Genomic DNA, 23,029 nt, shown 5'->3' on the forward strand with positions numbered 1-23,029 from the left:
AATATCAGCAAATAAAGATCAAGGAATTGAACATGTTTCGAAGTTAAGATTCAGAGCCCCCAGTGTGATGAGAACCATCCTACATGATAGCTACTAATAATTTCCTCTCACGTAGGCACAAAAGGACAGCAGTTTTAGTCTAATTTACAATAAAGGGATTGTGTTGTATTGCATGTTAATTACAAAATGCAACACCAAATAAAGTCTTACATATAGACAGTTTAGTTTAATACAGAAAAATCTGTTTCTACTCCATTCTTCTGGTCTGCCAATATTGCATCATGCACTGAACTATTTGCTTATTTACACACACTGTAAAATTTATTATAATTGCTTTTTAAGCATGTTATTATCAAATGCTGTTTACCAACAAGACAATTCTTCCTACTACATATACCTAAAAATCCTAGAAAATGCATTTTAAATAAAGTCTCCCTTTTTGGGGTTGTCAGGTGCAAAAGTATTTCAAGATCACCTCTGCATGGAAGGAGGGAGTTTAATAAGAACACTTTGAATCAAACTCCTTTGGTCAACAATGTAGAAAAATTACTGATCATAAAGCAAATACAGGAAACAGTCTGATAACTGCAATTATCTTAAGACAATTTTAAAATACGTGGCTATTATACCTACTGTCTAAATAAGAAATTATTTGTCATGATAAATAATATGGAAAAAGTGTTCCCAAACTATGAACCAGTCAAAAGCCTATGACCGACTGACATCACCAGGAAAAAATTTTAGTATTCCTTCCTAAATTGTAAGTGGAGGCTGTAAATCAAGATATACTGAGATTCGACTTTCAAGCCTGTCTGAAGTATGAAATCAACAAAGCTGTACTCCTCCAAGGAAAGAAGAGAAAGAATTGTTGCGATTCTGACATTTCTCTTTGCGAGGAAATCAGGACGCAGGACAGCTGTTTTGTTTAGGAATGTGCTAATCCAGTGTAATACACCAGGTATAATATTCCTTTCTCCCCACTCAGACAATTCTGCCAGTTGGCACACAGAGCTTTGACCATCAGGGGTCAGCCCATTCCTCATCCATTCTTACATAAGAAATACTGATTTAAAGAAATCTGCTTTTACCCACAAAGGACCTTAGGAAAGATTACTCCCAGGATATATGCTAGGGGAAAAAGTAGTAACAGTCCTTTGTAGAACACCTTCTCAAAAAAACATGATTACCCTGAACTGTAACTGAATGCTAACAGGTAGCTTTGTCTATATAATTTCATTCACATGTTCTCAGATAACAACCACCAAGTCAAACTGAAAAGTATGCATTTCACATTACAAGCCCTCACAGAGTTACTATACCCAATACCTTTCAGCTGCCCAGGTTCTCTGTCATCACACTGTAAGCGCTCCCACTGTGAGCTAGAAGACAGATAATGCAAATATATGAAGACAAAGTATTTGTTAGTCTTTTAGAGAAAACTACCTGCTTGGTACATGTATATTTTAATTTCATGACACTGGCTGGGGTACAGTTAGTAAGGGAATAATTAAGAATACCAAGCCTTATTACCTTGCACATAAGTTTCAATAATGTGCAGGCTACGCATATTTGAAAAACCTCCTGAAAGTAATGTTATATTAAGGTATGAAAGTGAGTACAAGCTAATTGTAAAATACAAATTTCTTTCCATCCAACTACAACCAGTAAGCAAATATCAATAGCATTCTAAGTTTCAAGAACAATGCAGAATTGGATAAAAAGTAAAAACACTGATGGTTTTGATTTTTTTATCTGCTTAATAACTGTTTATGCTAGTGAGAACAATACTATAATTACTTCATAATGTAATTTTGAAGTCTACATAAAAAAACCCCGAAATATTCATTCTTCACTGAAAAACTTTGAAGACATCAAGAAGGAAAATTTTGTCAGTGAAAAATGTCTGCAAGTAGTTTGGTGTTTTCCTAAACAATAGCAAAAAATTTAAGAATTCCCTTAAGGAACAACATTGTTAGAATTGTCATGATTTTAGATCACTTTGTATACCACAAGGGGATAAAAAAAAAGATTTATTAAATCACTAGTGCTTTTTTGTTTTGTTTTTTAAAGATCTTTATGAACAGGGTTTATCAGCCATAAGCCTTATGAAAACAGTTTAATGAGAGATAATGTAATACTCAAATTATAATGAATGATCAACCGAATTATCAATGAGCAAAGTTTTTATTCAATGTCTATTTTGCAGGTAGGAAAAAAAAGTTTCATTTTCTTCTCAGTTCATGTAGCACAACACCCGATAGGAAAGTTCCATTCCTATAACTTACAACTTGAAGAAAAGCCCAGAGTAATTACAGTTCCGTGGCCAGAAAAACTGATAAGGTCATTTTAATTCCTCAAGCATTTACTGGTAACACACAGGTAAATCCTAGAACTATTATGCAGAACGCTGAAATTTACAATAAAAAACCCAGTAAAGCTCAAATTTATAATCAAAGAAAACTGTAAAGAGGGAAATCTAGTTATTTGGAAACAATTCATAAGCTATTTTATATCATAATCTTATATTACATCCTAATTAGAGTAGGCAATTACACAATATAAAAAGTCAGGAAGATCCTGAGTAGACTGTGTAATGAAGATCAATATTGAGTATAAATACATATTTGAGGCAAATAGAATAATGCCTCATTGTACAGTGAAGTCTAGCTCATATGGAGTAAAATCAATTCTCTTTCTGAAGGAACGATTGCTTTTCCAAAACATTTAGCAAAGACTTCTACTACAAACCCAGGTTCAGTTACCAGAATACTCTATGGCCTCAATGACATTCAAAGGAAAGAAATCATTATGTTTGTACCAATATAAAGAAATCAAACATTACTGAATTATCTCTCTTTACATAGTGTAACTTCAGAATCACTCATCTTAAAGATGGAGAAGACATTAAACCCGAGCTGATTATTACCATTAAAAATGAACACTACCGTCTTTTTCCTAGCAGTCTGGCAACCTAAGAAATAAACAAGGAATCTAAAACCATACCAAGAGAAACTCAGCCCATTAGCAGGACACCACCTTTTAATGCTGTCAAAAATGTTAATTCCATATAAGGAAAATTTTGCCCTTGGACAAGAAAATAAGGGGTCAAAGCACAGTAAACATACAAACCTAGTTCTACTAAACAAAGCTAAGGAACACAGATGTTCAAAATCTGTAACATCTCATAAGAATTTTGAGGCTTGCATGCATCCTTGGTAAAGTGAGGATCTGCCAAGTCAACTTTGCAAGTGTGTTTTAAACTGTGCCTGTATATTCTAGTGATGGATTCCCATGCGTTGCAGTTTCATACCTGACAGAAAATGGATCTACCCGCATGACCATCAGTGAAAAAGAGAACACAACCTGCTGCCACCGCTTTACTTATCAAGTATTTTATATGCTACAAATACCATTTTGTTTAAAATTTCCTCCTGTGATACTCTATTTCTAACATTATATGGCAAGAAAGAAATGCACGTTAAAGAAAAAAGATTCTATCTAGCAAAAAAGAAACACTAGCCGTGAAACGTCATTAGAGAGAGGAAGCTTGGTAAAAACAGCAACAACATCAACAAAACAAACAAGCCCTCACCCCCCAAATTACCTGGATATTTCCCGGAGATAAACAGTCTGCATTGCCTTCTTCAAATGAGGTTCAATATTTTTCCAGAGTTTGCGGGTGTCACGTTCACTCGCTGCACCAAGCCAGAATCAACTATGTTAAACATTTAACTCACGCAACACTAAAACGCTTATCTCTGACACCTGAACAGTCACAGGCATGACATAGTAAGTCTAACAACCTGACTCTGAAATGCTGTATTAGGATGATGCACCATCATCATCCATTTGCAAGCACACGCTACCACTGTTGGCCATTTCCCTGTGGTTTATTCTGAGATACTCTGGGACAGTTCGGCAGAACCTCTGCTCTCATTTTCTCCTCTTAGTCTTGACAGAGAAATTACTTATCTCACTGCTTTGCAGAAGCCCTGGTGGATGAGCAAGGAGAAAGATTTATAGCGGGAAGCAAATTTTCATGGTATTTCCATCTCATGGCCATAAAACACCACCAACAAATGTCATCTACTGCCTCTGCTGCAAATGCTGCCTACTGGGTGCAACTGGAATAAGCAATGCTCTTGTGACCAGAGAAATGGTCACAACACAATGAAAATCAAAGCAAAGTCCTCCACAGAACCCAGAGGAGGGCACCTGCACTCTCATATACCTGCTCAAATTAAAGACAGAAGCTTACCTTCTCCTCTGACCACTGGTTCACAGTATTTAGAAAAATTGAGCGCTGCCTACAGAAAGTAAAAAGTACAACATATTAAAGAAGGTACTATATATTTGATCTAGCTACAGTATATAACAAGCAGCATAATTCATTACTTTGCAAAACCAATTAATTACTTTTAAGTCAATAATTATGCCACTTGCTTCCAAACATTATACTGTAAAACGTCACAACATTTCTGTAGATTAAAATACAAACAGAAACAATCTATCATAGGTTATTTGGTTTCGATACCAAAATCCAGCAAATCTGGTTGCAAATCCAGCAAATCCAGCAAAACCCAGCAAAATCTGGTTGCATTATTTTTAAATAACACAGCAATTAAACATAAATGCAATAAAAATGTTTTCATCAACTTTTTTTTACTCCCTTCATTTTCAGATAAAACTTTCCATTACAGGAGCAGTTCAACATGTTCAAAAGTAGGCCACACATATTTACACACACATAAGCAGAAATTATTTAAAAACCAAAAAACAAAAACCCTGCTAACACATTCCATATTCAAACACACTCCTTTTGCCTAAGGTAAGATTGAGAGATTTTTGACAAGGTTGCCATCTAGATTTTTTCCTAAAATTGTTAAATCAATATCACAACAGAATTTTGTAAAATAACAATCCTCACATTTCATTCTCCTTTTGTCCTACTGCACCTTATTAAATCTCTGAGTATACAGAACTCAATGCAATAACTTTCACATATAAATCTAATATAATTCCAGAATGTGTTATTAATAATCATGCATAATAACATACACATTTAGAGTCTATATTAGACACTATGGAGTTGTTCAGAAGCCTACAGACAGTTGCATGTGTCTGTCATTACCTTCTAAAGAAGAGACTTGTCAAGCACAAAGAGAATTTAGAGTCCAATTACATAAACCTTTTCATAATCTTGGTATTTCACACACACACAAACAGTGCATCTAAAGCTAATGAAATTATTCTGATGAGCAGAGCAACTCAAATACATGTCTAGATGAAGTGTGGCCCTAGTTTCTATTTGTGTCTCCATCAGATTTCAGCAATCTCATTTAAATATAAAACCTGTATAGTTAACAGGTAAGTTCAGCGGAAGTTCAGCTACGTTTTCCTGAGGTAAATGCAGGCAGAACATTCAGATCATCTCACTAGCGCTGATTTGTTCACTGGCCATAACCACTGATCACTTCAAACCTGTAAAATTTCCTTGTACATAGTATAGTTATTTAAATAATAATCTGATGAGCTAATAATTGTTATTGCTAGTCAGCTTTTCTTATGCAAAGGTCACTGTCAAGTAAGTTTTATTTTTCTTCTGTTAGTTTGTTTGCTATTATATCCTTCAATTGATGTATGGTTAAAACTCCTTTTCCCAAATATCTTCAATGTATTCTTGTTGCCTCAGGCATGACTATATTGCAGGAACTTTGACTTACCTATTTTATTCTTAATTCAAAAAGAAAGACAATGAAAACATTTATGTCGATCCTCATTTCTCTAACCCTTTAAGTCAAATTAATATGCTATGTTTCTGTAAAACTGTGCAACAGATCTGGATCGTAGCAGCTTGGTTACCTTAAAATCCTCTGTAGGAGGCAAATCAAGTGAAAATTTTACACTCCTACATAATATAGGAAGATGTTTCAAATTTTAAGTTAAATTTCCCATAAAGTTGAAGTATAAGAATGTTAGGTGTCAAGTTACATTTAATAGAATCACAGAATCATAGAATGCTTTGGATTGGAAGGGACCTTTACAGGTCATCTAGTCCAATCCCCCTACAAGAGCAGGAACATCTTTAACTAGATCAGGTTGCTCAGAGCCCCATCCAACCTGACCTTTAATGCTTCCAGGCCTCCACTACCTCTCTGGGCAATCTGTTCCAGTGCCTCACCACCCTCATTGTAAAAAATGTCTTTCTTAAATCCAGTCTAAATCTGCCCTCCCTTAGTTTAAAACCATTGCTCCTTGAAACAACAGAACTTGAGGCTGGACATGCTGAGACCATATAATTGAAGTTATTCCTTCAAATGTTGAAAGCAACTGTCTGGCATTCCACTGCACAGTCCAGGAAACAAATACAACAGAAAGCTATTTAGGGATTACAGAAGTCCGTGCGAGCAAGAAGGTAGCAATAAGAGCAAAGCCACATAACCACATGTAAAAAGAGCTTGAAGAGAAAAGAAGCACAGTGAGGCCTACCATTGCTTGAAAGAGTAAAATCATAACTATTACTTCCTCTGACTGAATTGCAAACAAACAAAAAAATCATTAACCAAGTCTGTAATGGAGCTGTCCCTCAAAAACTGCTGCAGTTGCAGCAATTGCTTCTACTATACTTATCAGTAGGCATAAATGGTTTCATCACATTTATCTCCTTATCCCAATAGGTGAAAATAGGTAGCCTAGACTTCTCAGTCACTCTCTGATATCGAGGAACGGCTTGAGCTCAAAAACCCCAACAGAAGTTCTAGGCTAGGTGAACCACACGCAGATCGCATCTCATTAGTGCAGCTTTTGTTGCCTCTGACCAGAAAACTACATAGCAATGGAACCCTTTACAGCCACCAAAACAACTGCAACCTTTGTTACAGATTTTTAGGGAAACTGCGTTTTGAGCTAACGCATTCTTCAGAGGGTAGATTCAGACTAGATATAAGGAAGAAATTTGTTACAATGAGGGTAGTGAAACACTGGCACAGGTTGCCCAGACAGGTGGTAGATGCCCCATCCCTGGAAACATTCAAGGTCAGGTTGGATGAGGCTCTGAGCAACCTGATCTAGTTGAAGATGTCCCTGCTTATTGCAGGGGGGTTGGACGAGGTGACCTTTAAAGGTCCCTTCCAACCCAAATTATTCTATCATTCTATGATTTTCTCTTTGTCCATACTCAACAATAAATCTAGACTTTCAGAGCTTATTTGGCAAAAACCACCCCAAAACAAAACAACAACTCTAAAGGAGCTCATCTCACCAGATGCTGAAGTTCTTTCAGGTCCCTACAGACCATGTAGAAAACACCAAGCAGAATATTGATATATGCAGCATAGAAATCCACAGAATACTCTGGGGGATGATTCTGAGACAAGATCTTCTGCAGGTGTCCTGTTTAAACAAAAACAAGTTTTGTTTATTTAAAGCTAACTTAATAAACTGACTACATTTTATGAGTTAAGTGGAAAAACAAACTATAATCATCAGTAAAAAACCAAAAATCTACCAAAAACTACACTAATTAAAAGAACCAGCAAATATAATGGAACCAAAATGTTACTTTGAGATGTTCTGGCAAGTGGAAGAAGACAAGTCTTTTAGAGGTTGCATGAATATAGTAGCTATTACATATAGCTACATATTCCAGTAGCTATTACATATTCCAGATTCTGTGAAAGGCATACTGATACACATGGAAAAAACATTTGAATGTTGTTTGACAAAGTATTATTCAATCCCCGAGAAGCAGATTAAAGAATTTGTTTACCTATGCTGTAATCGGGAAAATACAAAGTGAACGGCTCAAAGCATCCAGTATTTGGACGGAACAGTTCCCATACTATTTCACTGAGCAGGACAACTGTCACATTTCTGTCAGTCTACACAGGGAAGAAAAGAAAAAAAAAGTGTGACAGATAAGCAGAGAAAGAAAAAAATAACACTGCATGTTACAATATCAATAAGAAAAATTACTATTGTGACTTTTCTGTTCCACAAAAATCATCACATTTACAGTTCAATACAAATTACTAGCATAGTAATAAAGCTTCAGCTGGCCTAATCAAGAAGCTCATACATTTGCAGATTTTCATAATTACATGAGATTTCTCTGCATCCCTTGCCATTTCACTGACATGTAAGCTTTGTGTGGTGATAGAGTTCTGGTACTAGACAATACCAAGTAGATTCCATCCCTTACGCCCCAAATTAAGACAGCATTTTACTTTGGTAATTAAACCCAGACTTTCAGAACAAAAAGGAAGAGTTAAAAAGCAAAAGAAAGCTCAGTGCCTTCTGAAACCAAGCAATCTAGTACTTTATTTTAAAGGTAAGCTGGTCTTTAAAAACAAACAAAACACATCCCAAAACAAAAACATAGTATTAACTGTGTACTCTACCAACTGTTTTACTAGTTACCAACAATGGCTGTACATAGTAACATATTCTTTTTAACCAAGTTTTTATTGACAATATACTTGCCTTGAGTTTGATGTTTTGGTCAATAGATAACAAAACACTTCATATTAAAAAAATATTCTTTATTTTGGTCACCCAGTTATATATCAGCTTTTTAACATGAAGCTATCTGTGAAGATGATGCTTCATTCTTCCTTTTTGCAAGGTTTTTGCGACCATACTAAAAATTCTGCATAACAAAAGATGCTTTTAAATATGGTTCTTCAAGAAAGACATTTCAAAACTATTGAGGCACCTCAAGAAAATAAAAGGAAGTAACCCGACTGAATTGACAATGCTTACTATGAGCTGTGATTGACTTGAAATAAAAGTTTAAATGCTATTCCCCTTCCCTGAAATTCAGGGAGAATCTTTTTTTATTTACTCTTCCCACTTCTTGCCAAAGTGGCAGCCACCCATATTCTTTACCGTTTCTTCTTTCCCTATTTTTATGGAACTTTTTTTTTGCTTTTAACAAGAGAGCATCTTTCTGTAGGTTTCTCTCAATTGTGTTCCTCTCCCCTATTTCCTAGTATTTTAGCTGAGAAAAGTACTAAGGTATTTTCAGTTCAGTTCCTGACAGACCTTCCAATATGAAAAACTTAAGTACTTCCCACAATAATCCTCACAGAAATCAAGCATCCTATGACCCATTCTTCACCAACGATCCCCCAGTCCCATGAAATGTTTCACCACTAATGAAGTTTCTTGTCTCCTTTCACTCCAGGAAAGGAAGCGATGCAGTAGATTTGCTCCTACAACATTCCTCTGCAACATCAGCTGCACCACAGTTTTACAAAGCCTCAGTCCAGAATCCAGAATTTAAGCAACTGGAATCTCAGCATTCAGGAAAGCTGACAAACTTATTTGGAGGTTACTTTTGAATTTGAGGGTGTTTCTCTAGCATATTTAAGTCTTAGCCTATGGTTTTTTGGTCCCTGAACAGCAATCATAGGCCTAGGTTTTCCTCCTTTCTCTGCCAGAGAGGTTGTTTCTGCTTCAGGGGCAGCAAAATCCAAAACATGGGCAGAACAGACAGAAAGAGCCAGAAAATCCACCAGCTGCCAAGATTAAGAATACAGCTGTGAATCAGTCTTCATTCAGTAAATAGAGAAATCAATGTCACCAGAAGATTAAGAGTACCACACAAAAGTCTTGAGATATAATTTCAGCTATTTAGACGTTCAGACATTTCGAAGTACCACCATCTTCTGGTTTCGTCTTCAGTTTCTTTTCAGAGAATGCACCATTTTTCCTTATTTCAAGGCATGAGCTTTGATACTTCAGAAGTGAGAGAGGGAAAGATACAGTGGTTTACTCCAATCAGAAACATAACGTGGCACAATTCCAGTAGAAATATAAAATCTCTCTGCCATCATAAAGCACATTTGCAGCTGCTGAGCTGTGCAGCTCCAGTCACAATTAAAATAGCTGGTGGTCTACTGACCATCGTCAAGCCAGCCACCACGCAATGTTGTGAAGTTTCACATGGGAGAAACTTGAGGAAAACAAATGTTTCCTGAGTTGCAAATTCACGCTTCCAATGCTGAATTCACTCAATGTGGTTGGGCTCTCTTGAATCAGCAGCTGACTCAGAAGCAGACTTTGGATTTCCACACAAACATCTGACAAACTCTAAAAGGGGTTTTATTTACTTATTTGTACCAAGCTAATAGGAGCTATGTTGAAGCTTCTCCTTATCGATTATATTCTGCCTGAGATTTTTTTTCTGCAATTATTACAAAACTTTAAATGGAGAGTAGAAAAATCTCACATTCTTCTTAAAAACAAAAATATTCTAGAAAAGACAGCTATGTATCTTACACCAGCCTCAAAAGAATCTACAGCAGATCAGATATCGTAAAACAAGATACTGTTAAACAGAATTTAAAAAAAAAAAATTAAAGTGTAAGAAAAACCTGACAATGTTTAAATTCTGGTTTGGTTTCTAGTTTTGACCACTGCCAGTTGATTATCTTAGCGGGGGGGGGGGGGGGGGGGGGGGTGGAGGGATTAATTCTGCGACTTTTCTCATCTAAAGAATCACTTGTCTTGATCTGTGAGACTAGATGGACAGATACCATATGTTCAGTTACTTTCAATATGCAGGGCACATACATTATTTTTTTTCCAGACACTTACCAACTCTTGAAGCCTAAGAAATGCTGGCAGGATGTTTGCTTCCATCTCCCTCAGCTGCTCTGCTCTATCCAGTACCTTTTAACAAAACAATGATCTTATATAGACAATGTCAACTTCCATTCTCATGTGGACTTAAAATTAATTCTTAGCTGCTGGAAACTCATTTCACCAATGGCTCTTAGACAGCAGAAACCACCTAAGCATCAAGACCCCTTAAACAAGCAACATAGGAGAGATTATTGCTTCAGGAAGCCCAAGCAGCTCTGCCATCTGAAAAAAGATACAATCCTCAAGCAAGCAATATTCTCATCCCTTAGGGCAGTGAGAATTAAAACATAAGTATACCAGTCAAGAATATCACTGACAAAGCCACAATATCATTAAGAACCACTGAAACCTCAATTTTTGTCCAAAATTCTTCTTATATTTAAAAATTATATGTAGTACTGTAGCACTATATCAACATGCTTACTGTAGGAAAGCTATCTTTCCCCAGTATGAAATTGTTTTTCAGAAACAATTAAGAGCTGATATTTTCAGAAAGTTAGCTATCATCTGGAATTCACAAAACTGAATTTTGAGAGAAACTTTTCTTGCATAGTTTGCAGCCTAGAAATTTACAGGATTTATTGTATTGTACACAAACATCACATAGCAGTAACAGATATGTAGCATATGTACAGCTTAAACGGGAAACACTTTATCTATAAACAACTAACATTTTGGAGCCTAGAGAAAAAAAAATAGGAGCATGAAAACATGCATGGTTATCCTTTGGCAAAAAAAATTCGTATTCCCAGTACACTTAAAATCTTGACAGAAATGAAAAAAGATAATAGAAACACTTTTTTTTTTGTTTTATTTACTACTCACAATATAGATCTAAATTCTGAAGTTCATTACTTCTTTTGAATTACTGCTGTTGAAAGAGAAACTATAGGTCCCTAGAAAATTATATTTTTCTACCCTTTTATATTTCCTCCCCACACCAAAATATTAAGACATCTATCATTTCTGTTGCCCACAGTAAGAAAGAGAGTTTTATTTGGACAACCAAGAAAAATTTTATGAAAACAGTATTTCAAAATCACACCGTATAGGGAAAAAAAAAAAAATTAAAGAGCAGTATCTCTGCAATAATAGCTCACACTTCTTGGGAATTTATTTAAAACTACAATACAACATATGATTTTATATTGACATCAGCATTTGGTTCATATAATAAACAACTTCAGGAATGAAGACTGTTTTATGTTACTGACCAAATAGAGGCTACATATTTTTACTAATAAAACATTGCTTATTAGACCCAGTGACCTGCAGCTACCAAACACAAAGCTTTAAGGTCTTGACCTAAGTAGATCTTATTTTTTACGTAAGTGGGAAACAAACTAGAGTTTCTACTTACAGCAGATAAAATATACTGTGACCCTGGCTTCTGGAATACGTCAAGTGGTTCACAGGAACAGCCTACCCACAGGCCTATAAATCCATGCTTTATTCTTTGGTTTTAATACAGATTTGTCACCCTTCAGCTTTTTTAAAAAAACTGCATTTTAGAACTGTCTACTGACTTACATTAAAATCATCAGCTTGTTACTTCTGAAAAGTGCTAAATATTGTAAATGTATGAATGACTACAAGTTATATCTGCTCCAATTTTTAAGGTAGTTAAAATGAATAAATTCATTTTTCATAAGTAATCACAAGCATTCAGCACCCATGCTTGGGTTAAGAGAAACATTTAGACTCCTTTGCTTGAACGTAAACATTTATCTTAATTTGCTCTGAGTTAATTGGGCTGAAATATTACACTATTTACTACCAAAATGAAATAGAATAAATTAGCATTGCCAGTTTGTGTTATCAGCATGCTGGTCTTCCATCACTCTCAATTTAAACCACTCTACAATAAATCCAGATGACACAGGTTAACATACATGAACTGTCTTCCCCCATTCCTGTCTGTTCCCATGCAGAACAGAACTGAAATACTAATTTAATACTTAATTCTTCTGATTCAGCAACTATTTACGTGATACAATTGAACCTTTCTAGGTATTTAATGGTTTGTTTTCTATAACCATTGCTCAAGAACTTTTTGATTTTCATATAACACATGAAGCATGCTTTACTGATGTAGAACAATTTTTAATCCAAATATTAATCTGAAAGTAAAATTTTACTATATAAATTATTTTGTGAAAATCCCTAAAGGTTATTTTTAGTGCTAAATTTTGTTCTTATGGAATTGTTAAAGGATGCCAATACCACTTTTGTGATGGTAAATTAAAATGAATTATCTATGTATAACTTCTTATCTATTGTAAGTACTGGTGCATTTTTTCTTCATTCAATTTTTAATAAGTATGTCAAATTTATTAACCTCATGAGCTGCAGGAAACGATGAGATAGTACTGTTTCCACTAAATGTAATATGAAGTTATTTAACTCAGTGGTTAAGTATTTTTAAATGGTAGTAAAACCTATTTAACTATAGCCTGTGAAACGGAATGAAGAATGTTCAGTGTAATTATGAACTTTTTGTTTGACTGCAAAAAAACCAAAGCAGTATGCCTGTTGATTGCTGTGAGAAACATGCAGAGTGATTACCGGGGGTCATTAAGCTTTCAATCTTGAACCACTTTCATGTTTTCTTAAATAATCAATTTCACCTATTTTAAAAAACCCTTAATTCCTAATGCTGGGCTGAAATTTCAGTCCATGTCTTTTGCAGGTCCACAATGCATATATACAGTTACACATCACTAATACTATGGCATTCATATTTTTAAGATAATAGATTTTGTTCAACCAAGCGAGTGCTAGGAAAAAAAGGAGTTTTGAGGAGTCTATATCTTTTCTTCAGACCTCTTGTATGCCTGAAATTTGTTTCTATGTTCATCTCTTGGCACGATAAATGCTGTTACAGATGTCTGCAATTTTTGACTCCTTTATGTAGTTAAGCTTATCACAGAAAAAAAAAAAACAAACCCTAGCATTCTAGTACTACATTGATTCAATCATTCCTGTGATCTAAATTCTGATTATTTTTCCTGCTGTCTGCCTGTTTATTCCACTTGAGTATATCATCCAATTTTTCATTGCAGTCTTTTTTTCCATTTTAATTTTAAAACTATAGTTCTTGTCTCTGAGGGCCACAAGTGTAGTTGAAGATACAAGATCTCAACAGCACTTTTACAGAGGAAATTATACATTTCAGTTCCTTAATGCAACTTCTAACTTGAACTTATTCTAGCCAACCAATTCTTGTCATTTGCGCGCTCTGTAATTTGCTTCTGCCCTGCTTCCCACCTTTCCTTCACAAGGAAACAGATAAGCATGACTTACTAATTATAAAACAAATACAGGCTGTCTCTATTTAAAGATTTTGTAGTACAATTACATACCCAATTTAAATATGCAGTATAATTTATGTTCGTTATTAGTTATGCTGTACAGTTTTTGTGTAGAAAAAGTTCTAAAACTAGGAAAAATACAGAACCTCATCTAAAGCCAGTAAACCAACAGAAAGAATCTAACCACTATCAAGAGACTCTGAATAAGGTCCACACAGAAATTTTGTGAAAAATGCTCTATAATGCACACATTTCGCATATAAATTATCGATAACAATTACTCACACCCTCTTAACAGAAATTAAACTGGAACATTAAAATTAAATTACTTACAATGTATAACGTTTGATCTTGAAGCTCTCGACTCGCAACAGCTTGTTTAAACAGACGTACAAAGTCATTGAAAGTATCACAAGGCACATGAGAAGTCTGTTTTGTCTCAGAAGAACAGCTTTGCAACTGGATGAGAATTTCTTCTAAAAGAAGTCGTGAAGTAAAGTATTCCACACAGTTCACAAACACATGAGGAAGCTGAAGAGGATGAAAAAAAGATATAACTTCATTTGGCTTTTTCAGTGTAAATACTCCAGAACCAGTTTTCTCTCCCAGATGAGACAATGAAAGAAACCACACCTTGCCAACAGAATATAGACCATAAACCAAAAAACCTTGCCAAAAAAGAATGATTACTTATGTACCTAGTCAAAATACTATATATCACAAAGTCAAGACAGATCTGATGAATCCTCATACAAAACACACAGTGTATCTTCTGTGTTTAAAAACTGTGAGCAATACATAAAAAGAAAACCAAATAGCATTTACCTAAAAGAAAAGTTAGACAATCATAACACATTACAGTATTGTAAAATAGTCCATTACAAATTACAATGTCTAGATAACATGAACTTCTCAAACTTATATTACAAAGAAAGTAAACTAGTAGCACACTCCCAAAAATTACCCTGCATGTTTTTGGCATTCACTGCATACAAATGACAAAGTGTAAGCTTCTATATCAGACACATGTAATCAGCCTGCTTGTGCATAACATTTTTAGAAAACCAGACCTTTTCAGAGCAAAGAGCATGTGAAGAAAGCAGAGTGTGAGATACATTTTATGGCAATCCATAAAATGTACTTGTAAGTACCATTTTGAAAAGTAATATTGAAAAGTTAAGGTCATTTGTCTATAAATGGAAGACACTATAGACTACAAAACAGTACCAGTATTCAAATCTGCATAAGGCAAAAAAGGTAATTTTCTAGCAACTCTATTTTTAAGAAACAGATTATTTGCATAGCTCCATACTCTCTGGTAAGGCATATGCTCCTTTTTACACTGAACATTAAAACCTCTGGAAAACATTAGTCATTGGGATACATATGCATTACTTGCAAAATTAAATTTCTGATACAGGAATGTGTGTGTCTATAACAAAAAAAACCCAAACAACCAAGCCAACTAAGTACTTCATTCCAGTCTTTCTACTTAAAACACAATATGATTCAGGAGATGTAGGAAAGTGTGGGTATATGCTGGCAATCCACCTAAACAGCGTGTAATAAAAAGCTTTCTTACGATTTTGAACACTATTAAAAGAAAGGGGCTACATCTCCAAAAGCACCTATTCAAAGTGCTGCATCTCCATAGCAGAAGGAAAGCTGGGTGCCTCAGATGTGATCCACACCACCACATTATGTAGGAGACAGCTATACTTGGCAATAGGAAGTTCTGTATAAACAGTTGCTGCTTAAATCCTATTCCTTTCCAGGGTCTGGCCGCATCTTTGGATGTGTTGCAAATGGGTAGCACAGTGTTCAGAGCATTGCACAAAAGGCTAATGCATGAAAGACGATCATGACCACTGTCTTCCACCTTTCTCCCTCTGCAGAATTTTTAATGAGGGGGATTTTTGCATAAAGCCCAGTCCTGCAGATATGTGATAAGTGCACTCTGGACAAGCCAAAAGTATCAGGGCTATGAGAACACACAAGTGGAAATTTATGGTTTAGGTGAGAAGTAGGTACCTGTCATTGGATTTAAACCCCTGAAGAACATGACTGACAAAAACATAGGCATTAACAGGTTTAGATGGAAATTTCTGTGATGACACCCTTCAACTTAGGAGGACTTTAAAATATGTTTTGGGAAAAATTAGAACAAGGAATAAAACTAGCATGAATATACGTATTTGCTAACAGAAAAAGAAGGGCCACAAAAGTGGCAAGAACCTAGTGCTTAAAAGTCTTCTTTCTGCCAGCACTGACCAGAGAGGGACTGAAATGGACTTAAGGCCATACCTCTCTACGCCACTCTTCAAGATAACTATTCTTCTAAGAAACATGCATTCAGCCACAATGACCCACTACTATGTAGTTCAGATTCTCACATGATGTTTAAAGAGTAGGTTTCTCTGCCTGCAGCCCTTGCAGTTGAAATAAGTCCGTTCATGACGAAGTTCTACTTCAGGTTAGTAACATATAGTAACTCCAGTATTAATCATCAAGGATATAACTCATCCCTCAGTGGACAGCATTCCACTGGGGGATAGTTTTCTTCCTTAACAATTGAGGGGAAGAGAGCTTCTAGTCCCAGCTTCCTTGGAATGTAAGGCTCCAAATTCAAAACCACATAGTGAATTCTCAGTAGTTTCCAACTCACATATTTCAACAACATCTGCCTTATCAGTCCTCCTTGACCTACTTCTTTCTTACTCCTACACTGCTTTTTAAGAGCAGGAATCCAAAGGAAGCTTATGATAGATGGCGAAGCTGAAAAAGAACATACAGTCCTACCATTTCTCAAAGTGATGCTCATACAGGAGGAAACAGCAACAGTACTGGCCTGGGAGAATAAGATCCATCCCACCAGCAAAAGACCTGGCAATGCCAAGCTTAGTAAATGCAAACACACCTGGTGAATTTATTTTATTACATTAGAAACTGTGAATGGCATCCTGTTTCTTAGGGTTTTTAACTTATCATGCATATCAAGCTGTGTTTGGAGGATCTAGAATAAATTGAAGTGCACAAAATTTATATTTTCAAACACGTTCTGAAACTATAATACTAAAAACAGGTATCAGTACACTTTTCCCATTTAGAGGTGATTCATTAAGCAAAATCATTTATTGTTCAGGAATTAAATCAATTGTTCCTATGCACATTGCTCCAACATTTTTGAACTCCTCTACTGTTTCTTTTTCAAAGTTTCAGATTTTCCTGCTTCTACAAGAGGGCTGATAGGAACTAACCAAATTTACTGCAATGAATACAACATTCAACTCAAGTCTGCAAAAACAACTATCAGTATCAGAAAGAATGGCAGTTGCCTGGTATTTGGCCAGTGATTTTCACCATTTCAGACTCACTTTTTTTTTCAGCAAACATGTATACCTTGTATGTTTGCTGTGAATGCTTTTAACAACTTTACTAAGTTTAAGCTCTTAGGCTGACATTTAAATAGATCATATACATCCAACTGAATTTAATTAAAATGAGTTTGTTAACACAAAACAAATAAAATTCCACTACTGCAAATTCTTCTCACTGTTCTTCATATACGCTCTCACTTTTTTCATATATAAGTAAAATTAGTTTAAAGGAGAATTACAAGAAGATTCAAAAAAGGTATACTATAAGTGACAATCAGATTGAACTGGAATCATCATAAGAGTACTTACTTGTCACTGGAGCTATTTCAGGTTAAGTCAAGGGAACGAGCTGAACAAAATTTGGCTCCTTTTTTTCTTTTTTAAACTTTCTTAGAAAAGTTATTATGATTTATATTATATCTCGGTATGTATGACTTCATTTTATCCTAAGTGGACTAGTGAGAAGAGTAATGCGTTCATCACACAGTAAGTGGAGGAGAAGAATCAAGAAGGCAGAAATGGCTGAGGAAACAAACCATTTTGAGAAAGCAGAAGCTAGTTTGAGGGACCATCTGTTACAAATAAATTGTAAATTCAATACCCATTGTGAACATTCTTACCTGTAAGGTGTTTAGAAGAGTTTGCATCACATAAGTCTTTCCACTAGATGTATGTCCGTAGATAAAGATGGATGGAAAACTAAACTGCTGACGCTAGGAGGAGGGGGGGAAAAAAAGTTGTTGCTGTTTCAATTCTTCTTCTTTTTCATTCAACAAATAAAAGATTTATCAATGAAGTTCACCTCCAAAAGAAAAGTTACCTTCTAAATTGAGGCATTAAATATAAAATATGCCAATTATTATGGAATCAATGTGATCAAGTTTTATGTTTCATCTTCACTGAAATACTGGGAGGATAAGTCCCAAGAATCAAGTATCACATAAAGCTACCAGTGAAACTGCTGTAGCATGAGGATACATTTTTCGTGGGAAAAACAAACCAAACCAAACAAAAAAAACACACACCAAGAGAGAAAAGCAGTGAGCTCTTAATTCAGATTAGTTAACTAACTGAAACAAAATCTTGGCAAGCATAAATCGCAAGCTTTACACTGTCCTAACTTCTGCAAATGCTACAAACTGCTTTTCTTTCCATTAGCACCAAACAGAAAAGAATTAAATGGTTTGGTGGAGGAGATGGTAAAGGAGCTCGCTCTTCTCTCACAAGGCAATATTTGATATAATACCTCTATTTATTGAATGACACTGATGCTGTATATTTCATGGATTTTTTTTTTTTCCAAGATGCAAGGAAAATAATTAACTTGTTCTTTTTATTTCATTCTGAACAGGTATTTATTTTTTGTTTTTCTCATTTCTAAGAATCTTGTACACTGACTTAAAAAATGAATACAAAAATAAATTTGACAAACACTTTTTATGAAAAACAATAATATTCAATTAATCCAAGATGAAGGCACTCTTGTGCAAGATATGCGGAAACTCTAACCTGCATATTTAACGAGAATTTAAGTATCTATTTTTTTTTTAAGAAGACTTGTTGCCACTATGCTTGTTATAAATACATAAAACTTAAATGCTGTAATTTGATGTAATTATTATTATCTATAATTAAAGGCAGAACCAGAAACAGATACTAATTTCCATTTTGTTAACTGAATGTAAATGGATATATCAACTGCTTTTAAGTTTGCAGGTAAAAATCTCCATTACTCTTTACCACAGCTTTGCCAAGCAGTAACAGAATCAATTAACAAGCCAGTGATTTCCAAATATTATGGCCAGCAACAGAACTACTAAGAATCAGACCAATTTCATGTACTTAGAATTCAGACATGCAGATATTAGATTAACAGGTCAAAGCCAAACAGAATTTCTACGCTGCCACTGAAGGGAAAAAAAAAAAACAAACCACAGAACATTAGACCAGGGAAGAATACAGACTCACTTCCTGGTACTAACCAGCAAAGATGGAACAGAGTCATGGAGAAATCAGGCTTCAGAGACAGCAAGGCACAAATAGCTGTTTGTTTGGGTCCTTCCAGTTGCAAAACAGCTTTCAACCTTCAAACTTACTAGAATCTATCTGCCAAACACTAGTGTTAAAGATGGGTAACAAAACAACAACAACAAAAAAACCCACACCACAAAAAAACAAACAACCAACAGCGACAACCAAAGTATGTTCATAATGACATCACAAAAATGTCCTTAAATTTCTGTTCTCCCTCTGAGACAGCAGAATGTCTTTGTTCTATTCAAACGTACAATATAAAAAGCACTACCTCTCCAAATATTGACAGCAACATGGACACTTGGGATTCTCGACATGGCACCAAACTTTCCAAGTGAAGCAGTGTAGCTGATGGGTACGCTGGATGTTCGAGATTAGGCATTTTGATGTCCCTGTAGTTAGTCACCTAAACATGCATGTCCCATTTGCAGTGCAGAGATAAGAAATAAAATGATCTGGAAAATAAAAGGTTTTAATTATCATTTGCTGTGATATACATACAGGAGGAAAATGAACAGGAATTGGCAGAAAATCTAAACAGACATTCTAGCTCCAGATAATGGTATAATTATGATAGACTTAAAAGATTTCATCACAATCGAACACTACTATGTAAGGCATTATATAGACATTTTCACACCAGACAGAATCCAAAAAATCAAATAAAAATGGAAAGGCATACAGGGTATGAGCAAATCAATATAACAAAGAATTGTCATAGTTTAGTTAACTGGAAAAATACATATTTAGTTCTGGTTTTATGTGCATTTAAAAGTAGCAAGGGAATAAAATGAGGAAAGTAGATTAATCACAGATCATCACCTCCCTGGACAGCCAATAAACTGGGATTTATAAGTAACAGAGAAGAGGTAGGGCATAAGGAAAGACGAGGACGACAAAATAATAGCTCTTCAGATGTTAACAGGAACGCTTACCCCAGCTTAAAGGCAGCAGAGGCATATGAAGAAAATCCAGCTGATGGTAAAGATTGGAAATACTCCTTAAAAATAGTAGGAGCCCAAACCAGTTGGATAAAGCTGTAATATTAATCACAGTCTACCTTTTAGACAAGGACTAGCCAAGGAAGACTGAGAGTCTTGATTGCCCAAACACTGGGAAGGCTGGATTTTAGTGACAGAATATGGAAAAACACCTCAGTCAAAGATACGACTTTTTCTGCAGCTTCTAAAACTGCTGGAAAGATGGTACATCTGTCTGTAGTGACAAGGACAACACTCAGAGAGAGAACTGAAGTAACCTCAAGACCTGGATTCTGACTTTGTCAAATGTAACGTAACTTGACAGCCAAAAAGAAAGTTTGGAAATTTAGGTAGCGCAATAAAGATATCTCATCAGGAGATAGGAATATCTGTGAGTTATCAAGACAAATATAATTAAAAAAGCACTCCAAACAAAGTTAAATGTAAGTATTTACAGCCAAATATGTTATGCAGGGCATAAGTACAATGCCACATGAGAAAAGATTAGGTTAGCAGAATGAGACCAGAAACAGCATGGGAAATGGAAAGCAAACTGTTCTGAACAAAAAAAGCAATATTGGGTTGCACTGACAGGGGAGCTATTGGGCTACATGGAGGTTCATAAATACTAATGTATTTATGGAAATACTTTATAATAGAGTTTGTTTTAGGACCAATCTCTATTAAGCATTTCCATAAATACATTTGAAGAAAATTTTTTTTCTTTTATTTTTACATTTCACCTTCAGTGTTTTCTGAAGTAAAAATGTGGATTGTAGAATCATCAATAGAAAAACTAGTGGAATTAATGAGGGAAAAAAAAGGATAACCCCGATAACAGAAGTAATGCCAATACAATGAAATTCAGTATTTCAAATTACACATATTTGTACGTAATGATATCACACCTCACAGGGACTACCTACAGTTAGATATCAAGAAACTGTAAGTCTGAAACAACTTGAAAAATGAACAAGTCAATCACATAGTAAGTATGAGAAATCAAAGTAATGCAGCTATCAAAAAAACAAATGCATAATTATATGTATCAGGCAAATTATTTCCCATACAGACAATCACACAAATAGTCTTGGCCCATTTTATCAGATCAGCAAGATCCGCTTTGAACGGATCTCCCCACCTGTCCACCCTATCTATTCAGGTATCTATTCAAAATGGAATGAAGATACAAAAAATGGAATGCAACCTTGATTAAGGTTGCTCTCTAAAAATGAGCTAGGAATAAATATCAAGGATGAAAAGAAAAACATTTAGACAGTAGCCTCCAAAACAGAGGACAAACAAGGAGGGAGAGTTTTAGAAAATGCTGAAAAGTTTGCGTGGATTTAAGAAAAAAGACAGCTCTTTTGCTCCACTGACTACATGAGAACAGGGCTTGACTCAGTGTCCTAAACGCATCTAAAGCCATAAGGTACTTCAGCTTCTCCACCCTGGTACCCAACTGCACGCCAGAAAAGCATGAATCACCTGTTGATCACACTGTATCTGCCAGTCCTGTTTGCTCCTCAAACACCCTAGCACATGTCAACTTGCACTAAACACATTTAAGCCACTGGATGAAAACCTACATCTCTACTGACTATATGTAGGTGTCTTAATCTTCAACGGGATCCCATCCTAGCATTCACAAGAGAAAGGATGTTTAGAGCAATATGTTCATGAAACAATTAATTTAGATTAAATAACAATGCTGACACAAGGACTAGCACTAGCCAAAGCTTGAATTCAGGATGTTCCTGACCAGGGAAGGTTGTACAGAGGTTGTATATATGATTCCAGCCAGATCAGGAATGACAAAAAACACTTACTTTCCAGTTGAGTCCACATAAGGATACCAAAAGCATAACAAGTCAGACTTCGTGGCTGGATTTGATAATTTAGAAGGACTTCTCTCAGTTCATTGGTCCTAAAATACCTACGCTTAGCATGTCTTTCTACAGCTTATCACAAAAATTGACAGAACTGAAGGGACTCATACCGTTCTGCTTCCCCTCAGGCCCTACAAGCACCATCGCCCCACAAGGACACGGCCGGCACAGCCGTGCCCTGGCTGAGGGGGAATGACGACCCCCGGCCTCCGCTGCGCGGACGCGCTCCGCGAAGCCCGGGCTAAAGGCTCCTACAGCCACCCGTCTGTGAGGCTGAGGGCGGGCCTCGGCCCAGGGGGCAACTCTGACCTCGGCACGCAGGGCGAGAGGCGGCCGGGACCCCAGGCCCCTCACCCCCGCCCGCGGCCCCGCACCGATTCCCGACAGGAATGAAGACAGGAGCAGGTCTGCCCCTTCACCTCACTCCCCTCCTCCCCCAAGTGCCACAAATCGGCCTCCCGCCACCCACCTCGCCGGGCCGGGCCAGCCCCACTGCTCTGCTCTGCTCTGCTCCGCTCCGCTCCGCTCCGCCCGGCGGCTCACCGCGGCTTTCCACACCCACTCCGTCCGCGCGCCAGCTCCCGCGGCCACCTCCTGCACATGCGCACACCACCACCCGACCCCGCCTTCCCCGGTCAGTGCGCAGGCGCGGAGCCCGCACGCATGCGCCTTAACGACATGAAGCTCGCTGCACCCAGTCTGTGTCTGGCGGCGCGGGGAAGGGCGGGAAGGGCGGTGCGGTTGTGAAGAGAGGTTGCTGCCCGTTCCGCGGCGGGCAGACGGTCGAGGAG

At 36.4% G+C, this 23,029-nt stretch overlaps 1 protein-coding gene across 12 annotated transcripts in view; it reads right to left on the minus strand.

Moving 5' to 3' along the window:
• ORC5 (origin recognition complex subunit 5) overlaps positions 1–22,829 on the minus strand; it is a 76,221-nt gene extending 53,392 nt beyond the window's left edge. For 2 of the 12 annotated variants that reach the window (XM_072859302.1, XM_072859276.1), the window contains exons 1-10: positions 22,179–22,618; positions 19,641–19,824; positions 17,956–18,048; positions 14,292–14,489; positions 10,600–10,674; positions 7,769–7,880; positions 7,262–7,392; positions 4,259–4,307; positions 3,605–3,695; positions 1,327–1,379 (exon numbers count right to left, since the gene is read on the minus strand). In XM_072859302.1, the coding sequence (XP_072715403.1) occupies positions 1,327–1,379; positions 3,605–3,695; positions 4,259–4,307; positions 7,262–7,392; positions 7,769–7,880; positions 10,600–10,674; positions 14,292–14,489; positions 17,956–18,048; positions 19,641–19,751 (913 nt within the window). In that variant the 5' untranslated portion in view covers positions 19,752–19,824; positions 22,179–22,618. Of the gene's footprint in view, positions 1–1,326; positions 1,380–3,604; positions 3,696–4,258; positions 4,308–7,261; positions 7,393–7,768; positions 7,881–10,599; positions 10,675–14,291; positions 14,490–17,955; positions 18,049–19,317; positions 19,442–19,640; positions 19,825–20,304; positions 20,407–21,837; positions 21,969–22,178; positions 22,625–22,707 lie in introns of those variants that run through there. The other 10 variants (XM_072859256.1, XM_072859235.1, XM_072859229.1 and 7 more) reach the window with 10 other exon arrangements.
• Positions 22,830–23,029: the final 200 nt, after the last annotated feature.

The sequence above is a fragment of the Ciconia boyciana genome, chromosome 1 (genome assembly GCF_034638445.1).
Source record: "Ciconia boyciana chromosome 1, ASM3463844v1, whole genome shotgun sequence".
Lineage (NCBI taxonomy): Eukaryota > Metazoa > Chordata > Aves > Ciconiiformes > Ciconiidae > Ciconia > Ciconia boyciana.